Raw genomic sequence first — 11,814 nt, forward strand, 5'->3', positions numbered from 1 at the left:
GAAAGGACCTGAAGACAGTGCTTGCTGTTGTAAGCCCCTGCTGTAAGTATAGTGAATACGAGGAACAAACAATCTTGAAAAACCAAATAGATGAAACAGTATGACTTTTTTGTAAAATTTGGAAAGTTACATTTTTAATATAGTCATTATCATCAACATCATGAACTAATAATTTAATTTTTACCTCATGTAACTCATGCTTTTTGAAAAACTGTTGAGAAAAACAGTGTATCATTATTGAGATTGAAGCAACCATATTGCTATGCTAAAGATGTCATGTGTTATAGGCTGTAAACAAGCAACTCGGTAACTTCTGAAATAATTTTGTGCACTAGCTTGAACTAAGAAAATACAAATACTAATGCATCAAAGACAGTGATTGAAGATTCCTTCGTGTTCCATGTGTTGCATGTGAGTCATCATTTAATGGTCACTTTCTGTGACAATGAGAAGGATTATTTTTTTTCCCTCACTTTAAACTCTGCTATATTTGAAGAGCAAATTGATGCATGAATCAGGTATGCATCAGATAATATACATACCAAAGACAATAAATCCAGTGCATATCTGCCAAGACAGTAAATATGTATGTTTTGTGTGCTGTTTCTTAGAGTATGCAAGTAGTTAAAACAATTTTAGGACTGTTACACTGATCCCTGTTTGGGTAGAACTTCTTCCAATTTTAATTTGATTCCTCCAGTAAAGGAGCACAGTGGTGGATCATTCTAGTTTTTGAACTGATTATACCTTAAAAAAAATTCTGGTAACTATAATATATAATCTATCATCAATATATATTCTTATGCAAAATTACATCCATGAAGTTATTGAGGTAAGCCAGAGCTAAAGTGCCAGAGACCACAGCTACAGGATCCTCTTGGTGGCCCAGCACAAAAAAAACCCCTGACTAATTCAGGACTTTACCAGAATAAAATCTATGACCTATTAGTTAAATGTCAAGTCCTTTAAAATATTAATTAGAATAATAAAATCTTGCATTTTAGATTTTTGCAGACTCTATACAAGCATGGTTATCTCTCTAGAACAGGATCAGTTTTTTTGCCTAGTATAGGAGCCAGGAAACAAGCAGAAAATCTAGCCAGTGAGGCTGGGTATTTATGTCTCTTTCTCTGCTGGTGTCGGGATCTGAAAACCCATGTATAGTCCATATTTCTTTTGCATGTTATAGATTACTATGGCTTCAGATTTTCTAGAACTCCGAAGTTTTGTGTTAAGGTTCAGCTGATAACCAGAATCCCAGTGAATATAGAATCACAGAATCAGTTAGGTTGGAAAAGACCTGTAAGATCATCAAGTCCAACCATCAACTAACACCACCATGCCCATTAAACCATGTCCCACAATGCCTCATCCATATGTTCCTTGAACACCTCCAGGGATGGTGACTCCACCACTTCCCTGGGCAGCTTATTGCAGTGTTTCACCACTCTCTCAGTAAAGAAATTTTTCTTAATATCCAGCCTGAACCTCCCCTGGTGCAACTTGAGGTCATTTCCTCTTGTCCTGTCACTCATTACTTGGGAGAAGAGGCCAACACCCACCTCTCTGCAACCCCCTTTCAGGTAATTGTAGAGAGTGATAAGGTCTCCCCTCAGCCTCCTCTTCGGCAGACTAAACAACCACAGATTTGGACTAGCCTGAAATTGGAAAATTTCCTTTCTATTTATAGAATGCCAGACTTCTGGTCTTTCCTACCACCCCCCAAAAGGTTAGGATGTGTCTTGCTGTTGCTAATTGATTGGGAGATAAGAGTGAAGGCTGTAATTAAAAACCAAACAAAAAAAGCAGCTCTACAGCAGTTACAAGAACAATCAGACATTTCTGAAGTTGGTATTAGCAAGAGTTATAATTTTAAGGTATAGCTTGAAAAAAATATATAAATAGATTTGTATGTCAAGATTGCCTACAACAGTTTGGGGCTAACTCGGGTACCCAGGTGATTTCTTGCTCTCCTTTGTTCCAATTCAAGGAAATAATTCCTTCTATTTCTTGGCATAGAGCCTGAAAGTCATTTCTCCACATACTGTGCCAAGGAATAAGGTCCTACAAAAAACCCTAAAAAAAAGTTCGGCTTTTTTTTGTTTTTTAAATGTTGTCCAAAATGATCCATTTCTATAAGGAGAGTTCTGTGAGCTATGCAGTTTACGTGGGGAAAAAGGAGGAGTTTTCTGTCCAGTCATGTGAACATCATCTCTTCTTGCAGCACAGTCAAACTCCACTCGCTGTTTATAATTTTCACCCAGCTATCTGCAATGATGAGCACTCTGTAAACACTAAAGATCAGTAGTTCTTAACTGAAGGTCTGTGAATAGATGTGTGGAAGTCGATTAAGAAGCATTTCCTGATAGCTTTTGCTGTAGCTCATTGAGTTCATGCATACAATCATACAACAGTCCAGGTTGGAAGGGACCCTGAAAGATCATCTGGTCCAACCTTTCGTGGGGAGGGGCGCTTAGATGAGATTATCTAGCAGTCTGTCCAATCGCATCTTGAAAACCAGAACTGGTTAAAAACAGTGAAATTTTTGGAATGTAATTTTAATATGCTTTTTCTGTATGACTGATGATCTATTTCTCTTTCTTTTCAGTGGGTAATATGCCTTGCCATCTATCAGTTTTTGTTCAAAATCTAATTTTTCTCAGTGTTATTTAGATACGTAATCTAATAACAGATCATTTTGAGATCATGTAATTATTTGGACTTAACTTGAAAGGAATCAATGGTGAGATATTAAAGAAATCTGAAAAGTTTAAAAACAACTTTAACGGGTAAAGCCAGTCTCATTCAGATTGGTTCACATTTATAGACTTTAATTATCAGTTTGGAATTTGTAATATTGCCTGAATTTCAGATGGGTGAGAATTAACACTGTACTGAGGGAGCCTAGACAAAAGGACATTAGTTGCGTCACAGAAACTTATTAAATGCAATGCTAATTCAACAGACGGATTCCTGCAAACAGGTGCACGATCTGAATTAATTTTTAAACTCTCCCACTCTCATACACTCTGGAGACTTTAATAGTTCATATTGACAGGCACAGCACGTTGATAATTTTATTCACAAGCTTTAAAATTTCAATACATTTCAACATGTGAATCTATTAGATTTTTAAAAATGTAGGTAGCATCAGGGCATCCCAAAACTAAAAATGATAATTTCTCTCACTGGGATTTCAAACCAGTCATCTCGCCAGAAGTGTGGTGTTTTTATGAATGAAATTCATTTTACAAGCTTCCCATACAGATTTTATTATATTTTTGTACATTGTATAGCCTGTTACCAGGAAGGAATTTCTTTTAGTGTCATGATAATTGGAGGGGGTTGGATGAGAGATTTTGTGCCTTAGCAGAAAGCACAAATAGGTTTTTATTTAACTATATCAGAGGACTAGGAGTGGAGTAGGAAAATTTTTCACCCGTGGAACATAGAGCAAAATCTACTGCTTTTACTAAAAAAATGACAGCTAGTGTGACAGAAATCACTACCACAGATTACATTTATTAGTTAATCCCCGCCTTGAACTTGGAAATGGTTTGGTTTTGGTTTTAGTTGGGGGGGAGTTGGTTGCATAAAGATGCAAAGTGGCTGTATTTCTTCACCGGTTTCCTGGATATTAGTATTCCGTACCATTTTTTATGACCTCCAGTGCTGTTTGTGCATGTTCAGCTGAGGCATGTAAGGTTGTATTATACTTACAGAATATATCTAGGGTTTAATTAATTTTTCTTTAGTGTGTGATAAATTAATTCACAGTAATAAATTATTGTGACAGTTACTCGTCATAGAAGATTATTGTAGGAAGACACTGCACTCAACAACCGTGGCAGGACAAATGGAAGAACCTTTCAAAGACCTGTTAGCTGTTAGTGTCCTAGTCATGCTAGTAGCCTGAATATCTAATTTCTTTTGTTTATCTATTCAGTTTTGCAGTTGCAAAATAGCAGTCTTCATGATCAGACTACTAAAAATCTGACCAGATCTCAGCGTGTCATGTCTATTTAGATTTTTACAAAACCAGTTTTGAAGTAGATCTTTATATCGTTCTTGTTCGTTAAGATAAGTAAAAGATATTTTGGTGATAAGGAAGATAAAACTTCCAGTATTGTCCTAAAATTCCAGCGAGATTGGCTGTGGAAATTTAAACAAAGGATCTCATTCTAAGCTTCTGTTTTTATGGTTAGGTCCCAATCAAGAAACAGAGTCAGTTTTGTACCTAAATTACATGCCATACTCTTGTGGGTTGGCTTCATTTTTATCTGTGATACTTTTGGAAGCTGGAATACTCTTAGAGTATCAGAAATGGATCATCCCCAGAAAACCAGAAGTATTTTTAGAAAATATTTAGGCTGCTAAAATACTTAGGCTGCATTACTTAGGTTGCTAAAATATGATAGTTAAAAATTCTGGATCTGCTTTGAGAGGTGAACACCAGCTCTGGGTAGTAACAGCCCAAAATTGAAAGTATAAAACTGATGCTTTTCAGGTCACATGTAAATTTTTCAGCCAGTGGCAGGAGAAAGGAGGTACTGCAGAAAGCCTATAATAGGACAATACAGGTAGCATTGAAAAAATGCACCCAGTTTTCTAACCCACTGGCTTGTTAGTGGCTAATGTTTTTTAAGGGAACAGTGTTTTTTCATTCCAGTTGCACCTATTTTCATTAGAGTGCACGTGGCAGTAGTGGGCATGGTTTTGGAAGGGGGAAGGGAAGAGTGAGGTATGTTTTCAATGGTTTTAAATGTAGGCTTAGAAAAAGAGATAGATTTGTTGTGCAAGATCTTTTACAAAACCAGTATTTTCTTATTCAAGAAACCATGGCTTCTGTGATTGAATTCAAAAGTTAACCCAGGTATCTGATGTGTGAACTTCAAATTCCATTGAAGAAAAATTCTGTTATGACTGAAACCTAAGGCGGGTCTTATGGAGAATACGAAGCTATGTATGTTCAGTCACTTAATGCGTGCTATGAAAACATGCATGCCCTGTGGTATTTTTGGATACATTACATGCTGATTTTAAACCCTGCTGTTTCATTTAATAACCATTGAAGAGTTCTGAGTGTACTACTAGTGTTTGTTAGTTGACCATTTAAAGAAAATTGTTTATTTTGCTCAGCACAGCATTCCTTTATTTTATGCATTAAGAGACAGTTTTCTTCACGCACAAATGTTAGGCAATGGCTGTTTTAAAGATTCCATTTTCCAAGAATCTATTTTTAGGTAAGTAAAGGAATATGGAAACAGGTACCGTGCCAGGTAGTACAAGCTTGGTGTCAGTTGGTTTCTTGGGACATCTTACCTTGTGCGATTTTTGAGTTCTCCTTTTAGTTCAGCTCTTTCATCAAAACAGACTTTGTGACTCCTACAATGAGGGTATATATTCTTTTTATGTTTTATAGAAAGTATAGAATGTGGTGTTCTCAAAGACAGAAATGATGTGTAACTAGTGTAACTTCTTCTAGAGTTTGTAAGTGATGGGGGAGCCTAGCTCCCACAGGTTAAATCTGTTTACCCTGTTTTGTGAAATAGAGTTTAAAGCCACAAATTCCTGTGCAGCAGTTTGTGTTGAGAGAAGTTGATCCTGTTGCCACTTTCTGTCTCAGAAGGATTCAGGCTATAGGAACAGGAAACAATCATGGCTGTGGTGGGTTTCTTTAGTTAATTCATGCACTGTTAGCATTAGCATCAGAGGAGGTAGGGAATGTAGTTGGGAAAATTGAGTATGCAGAAACGCATCTTAGATACATCGCATACGTGGTAATAACTTTGCTGATAATGATAGAATTTTTAAATCCCATTATTGGTCTCTCCCTTTGCTGAACATTGATCACTTGTGAGTTTGTGATGCTGAACACTTACATTTTCTGACATAAGTAAAATCTTACCTTTAAAACTCTCAGGAATTCCACTAATAAATTATTTTGTGCCAACATACCATGTTAATGATATCTCTATTAAATTTTCTTCAATCACCTGTGTAAATGTGAATTTAGGCAACTTGTTTCAGAGGTACCATGTTCCCTTCTTTTAGTCCACTACATAGAGCCATTGCTTTATTATGTTGTAGTTTAGCACTGGCATGGAATTAAGGCATTTTAATACATACATACCAGCTGTATTGCCTTACCTCTAATGGGCCCTCTTGTTTGGAAGAATAATTCTTTCCAATTATGCCCTAGCATTGTTCATTCAATTTATCTTCACCAGACTCCTGTGCTCACTTACATAATAGATTATATGTTTACTCAGGTTTCACGGATCTTGTAAGACTCTTGTGCTTTAGTCCCTTTGATCCATCAAATCTGGCTTCTGTAGCTTTTTGCTCTATACTCAGATAATGAAGATTCAAGCCTAAAATACATTAAATAATGATATATTAAAGTTTCTGTCAAAATTTCAGTCTCTACAGAGACTTGTATAACTCATAAGAATTTTGAAAAAAGGACGAGGAAGTTTTATGCATCTAGTAAACATTATTTAATCTGTTGACTTTTCGTCTGACAAACTCATACCTTGACCTGTTCTGCTGCATAGGCATGTGAAAAAGCAACAATGTCAGCTGCATTTTCTGAGTTTCTCAAGGTATTTTTGTGAACATTTGAAGAAACAGGTGTAGTTGTCAACGGTTTTTATCCCCAAACAAGGATGCCTCTTCTAAGCTTTAAGTAATTAATTGAAAGATACTTATCACCAGGTAGACATCATCTTATCTCTGCCTGTGAAGAAATGCATATTAATCTAGAAGGCAACAGTTAAAATTGTGTGTCTATAGTATATTAAATTTTTTTTTGCCTTAAAAGCATAAAACAAACCACCACAAATACTGAATTGACATTGACTACACTGAGCTGTAAAGAGGAGGAGGAGTTATCTAGCCCATCTTCATTTTTTCCCTATGTTGGTTTTAGCCATCATTTTGTATTTTAACTTTGTGAAGCATTTGGTGAAGGAATTTCTATGAAAGATTCTAAGAAAAAACCAACACCCAACCACAAGCCAGATCAGTTTCATAGGGTTTATTTTCAGAAATGTGAATTCAAAGCAGAAAATAAAGTTATATTATAAAGAAGGAAAGAAGCTCACCCCTCAGGGTTCAGTTGTAAGTATGCTTTCCTTTAAAGTCACCATGCATGAGTGGATTAATATCAGCATAGCAATGTAGAAATAATAAGATATTAACACATACTTTTTAAAATTTGACAGGTGCTTTTCCAGCATCAGCATTGTATGCACGAAAAGACTTGCTTCGGAGACCTACGCATGTTGCTACCAAAACTTTCCAAGGCCTGCGAATATTTGTAAATGATGAGCTCCATGAACTCTTTATAGGGCTGAAGACAGCTGAGAAATTTCTAAAACCTGGAGGTCGCCTTGTAGCCCTCTCCTTTCATTCACTAGAAGATCGTATTATCAAACGTTTTCTTCATGGAATAGACATGGCAGAAAAGTACAATCTTGGCACAAGGCAGAAGATAAGACAGGCTCTGAAAAATTGCTCCAAAGAAGGTACGCAAGAATTTCCCCATGGAAAATCCAACTCCAAGTGGATTTTTATACAGAAGAAGGTTCTCACACCCCAGGCCAAGGATATTCAAACAAACCCAAGAGGAAGGTCGGCCAAGCTAAGAGCTGCTATTAAACTCTAAAGCAAAATATGTGATTGTATAATTTTATAATTTCCTTAAATTTTGTTTTCCAGAAGGCTAACTGGACACATAATATCAAACTGAAAGAAATAAAATGAAGGTTGTTAGAAAACATTTCTTTCTTACCTTTGTGCTTCTTTTTAATTGGGATGTAGTGTAGGGCACCAAAAGGTAAAATAAATGTAGATAAGTGAGTGTCACTAATTAGACAAAAAAGACACCTTTTTAAAAAGAACATCAAGCCTAAAGTTTATAAAAATTCCAGGTTTTATGTATTTACAGCATTTCCTTTAGATTAAATTCGAAACTCTGACATTAACCGTCTAAATTCAGTAGCTGATTGAGACAGACACATTTTTATGGGGGTGGATTTCACACACCTAAGTCAGATGGCTGGTTTAGTCTACAGTAAGTTTAAACTAGCCTAGGAATTCGTGATATATAAATCTCTGTATCTCAGTTGATTTGTTGCATGAATGCCTGCAGGACAAGAGCTGGTTCTTAAATAAATTGATACCAGTATCTAATGTTCTGTCCAGGAATTTGTAAATGGGCTCTTACCTTTTTTTAAAATGAGTAAATATTTACGTATGAGTGATCACCTGGTTATTTAATATTTATGGTTTCTAAATCAGAAATGTATCTTGGGGAAAAAAGGTACTTAAAAGACCACTTGTTTGCACTTGGGCACAATAAGCAGCAAGCAAGCAGTCAGAATATTTGTACTTGGTCATTTGGATTTCTTCCTGTGACCCTAACTTCTGTGCATAGATCCCAGTACAACTTTTATGTGCTGATGGGATTATAATTAACCCATCAAAAAAGCGGTATTGTGCGTCTTATGAAGTATTTTCCTTTGGTGATGATTTATTAAGAGGTGCTATTTAGGTAAATAATGAATTATTTTATAAAAGGCCCACTGTAACACCAGTTTCCTATTTGGATGCTATACTAGGTAGGAAAACATGTAACATAATTTATTTTTTTAGTAAGTTAATATGAATTAAGATATGAATAACTTAAAAAGGCCATTGTTTTGCTGTGTTTGTTTGTTAAAAATGATCAGAAAATAGTGTACATTTCAACTTCTTTGACCTCTGACTCATCTTTTCAGGAAACAAAGTGCTTATCTGCATAATCAGATCGGTAGCAGGATTTCATTTGTGATGAACCTGAAACTTGGCTGGTAGAATAAAAAAATGTAATTTCTGACTCTGAGCTAAATGATTACTACACTAGCTTCTGAAACAGGACTGGATCATTCCAGACTTGATTTTCATCAAGCATCCTCTTGATGTTGATGTAAATGATTACTTCATGGGAGATTTTGGTCCATTTTGTCACAAACAAGTTGAGATTTATGTTTACTGTCTATAGTATACAATATATTGAAATATCTGATTATTGTTTGATTCCTTGGTAAAGCTAAGTTGAGTAATGTATTCTTAGGTATACACATGATAACATCCATCAGTAATCTGAAATAATAGTCAAATCATGATGGGCATTTTATACTTTTCTGAAATTTCAATATTTTTCACTAGGTTCATTATACATGCTATTAAATATTAAATAGAACATTCCACTTCAAATAATATTACTTACTGTTGTCATCTTAGAGACAACAGACTGTACCTTACATAGACATTTTTTCATCCAAACATTAAATATAAATAGCTAATGTTATTTTTAGCTAAGATTCCATACTGAAATGTACTCCAGTTGTAGGTTGGAAAAATTGTACCTCCAATGTAGACTTAGAAGAGTTGCAGTGCCGTGCTGTGCGTTGTTCAGGAAAAGACCATCCAGTTATAGCGGAAGTTAAGTATCAGGATCCCAAAAATTATATGAAAGCATTAAAATTCCTTATGCCTAAAATGATGTTTAAAATCCACACTTCTCGCATCTAATTTCAAAGGCACGGTTTCTTATGATAGTTGAACTACTGTATACCAGGTTTTGTTTCCCTCAGTTAGGGAAAGTAGGAGACTTTTCTTTGCCTTTAGGTTGGAGTTGCACAGCCATGGCAGTGCATCAGTTGTTGAGCTCTTCTCTTTAGAGGATCTGTTTCTCTCCTCTCAGGGTTTCCTCACGTTCAGCTTTAAACTTGTAGTATGGAGAGTCCTGGAATTTTAACCTCTGCTTGCCTGAAAACAGAATTTTCTGGTTTCCCCAGAAAAAACTCTGGTTATATTTGGTCAAAGTATTCTTGTATCTTTAAGTATTTCATTTTCATTTAGTAGGTGAAGTTATATTATGTGAAGGGTATTAAGTCTTTATGTTCTTTCCAGGACACATGTCTACATAGCATATCTTAAGTTTTCCTAAGATGGGATATGTGACATGTTAGTAAAACTAAACATTTTTTTACCATTATCAAAAATGGTAGTTGTGAAGGAGACAGTATCTGATGGAAAATAAGTCTAACTGAAAACCAAATCATGCTGTCAAGATACAAATTGTATCTAATTTCTAAAATCCTGTTATTCAACCTGAGCAATGTGCGTTTTGATACAGCCAAATGCAAGATTATCTATCATCAACAAAGAAAAAAAATATGTAGACCATGTTTATAGGTATATATGTAGACCATATTCCACAAGGAATATGGCAATACCGTGGTACTGTACGCGATGGGAAGAGTAGAAACATCCAATACGTGGAATGTTTGTAGAGAATATCAAGTGGTAGTTGTGGAGAGATGACGGTGTTGCCAAACAATATGTGCGTGCAGAGCATATTGCTAGAGTGTGTATCTTTTCATGTTAGTACTTCAGAAGGGTGTGAAAAATTTTTAAAAGGATAAAAAACAGCTATGAGACTATTCGTACACATTGTAAACATGCTTTTGATTGAAATTATTAGAAAATGTGATTTTAATTAGTTAATCCAAGTGAACCTAAAGAGTTGATATGCTTTCAAAAGTACCCACCTGGTGAAGAGATTTGCACAGAACAATTTGAAATCTAGACACAGTTATGCAATGAATAAGGTTTTTATAGTAAAAATGTAGTACTTTTTAAAACTATAATTTTGAATTATAAGCACAGTTAGCTGCGTTTATAGCCTGAGGGCCTACCAACAATTATTACTTCCCTATTGCTTCCTAAAGAAAAAGAATCAGTTTCATTGTTTTGGAATGCAAAGGCTGTTTTCAAGTAATATAAGGGATTAACATCTCTTTCTTTAGGTTGTTGTTTTGTTTTGGGTTTTTTTAGACTATTACAGTTGAGTAATTTCTCAGTAACCTTTTCTAGTCACATCTGCTGAGATTGCCACTTGACTTGGAAAAATCCCAGTCTGAAACATCAGTTTTTGTACAGATGTATGGAGGTATTTGATAGGTGGAGGTTGGAAGGAGAGGATTCCTAATGTAGTACGAATGGGGAAAATACCGACTTCAGTAAACATTAGCAAATGGCTCTCTTCTAGTAGCAAGTGTTGTGTCAAACTTTTTGCATGCTGCTTTCTAGAATAGCATTTCTATGATTATTAATGATTCATATAATTGCTCTAATATTACTCTTTGTATTGGAGAAGATATGGTATTAATTGGGGAGTTTATGCTCCTAAATAGTGTAACAGTACAATGAGGGAGGAAGTATGAGGAGCTGTGCCCTGAGGAAAGGTGACGTGCAGGGGTGGGATAATTGCAATAAGCAGTCCTAGACACAGATTGTTGGTGATTTTATTTGATTAATTTAAACTTTAAAATAACTTAGATATCAGTGTTGACTCATTGTTTGGAGTATCACTGTACAAAAGTACTGGTGAAAAATGAGATGAATTTGAATAAACAGAGAAGTAATGAACTCATAAGCCAATTTGTTGCTGCCCATCTTACTTAACATCGTTACCTCTAGCAAGAGTAATAAAGGGTTCAGACCTGCTTTTCTTGTTCCCCAAAATCTCTCCAGGAAGGGCCCTTCAGGAGGACTAGCACCATTTACACCAGGATTACAAACACTGTCCGGTGGAGTATAGGAATCTGTCTTTATAGCCATGCATTATTTTTTTTCATATAGCAGTTGCTTAAAACTAATCTTTAACTTAGAATAATATGCCATTATATTTATAAGTCTTTCAGAAGTATAATCAAATGTGGAGGCCTTTTTACACCTGAGGTAGAGTGGAATTAAAGCAGG

At 35.4% G+C, this 11,814-nt stretch overlaps 1 protein-coding gene across 1 annotated transcript in view; it reads left to right on the forward strand.

Annotated features, from left to right (window-relative positions):
• Positions 1-7,783, forward strand: part of METTL15 (methyltransferase 15, mitochondrial 12S rRNA N4-cytidine) — a 94,702-nt gene extending 86,919 nt beyond the window's left edge. The window contains exon 8 of the mRNA XM_059826106.1: positions 7,227-7,783. Within this exon, the coding sequence (XP_059682089.1) occupies positions 7,227-7,669 (443 nt within the window). The 3' untranslated portion in view covers positions 7,670-7,783. The remainder of the gene's footprint in view (positions 1-7,226) is intronic.
• The last annotated feature ends 4,031 nt before the right edge of the window (positions 7,784-11,814 follow it).

The sequence above is a fragment of the Gavia stellata genome, chromosome 17 (genome assembly GCF_030936135.1).
Source record: "Gavia stellata isolate bGavSte3 chromosome 17, bGavSte3.hap2, whole genome shotgun sequence".
NCBI lineage: Eukaryota > Metazoa > Chordata > Aves > Gaviiformes > Gaviidae > Gavia > Gavia stellata.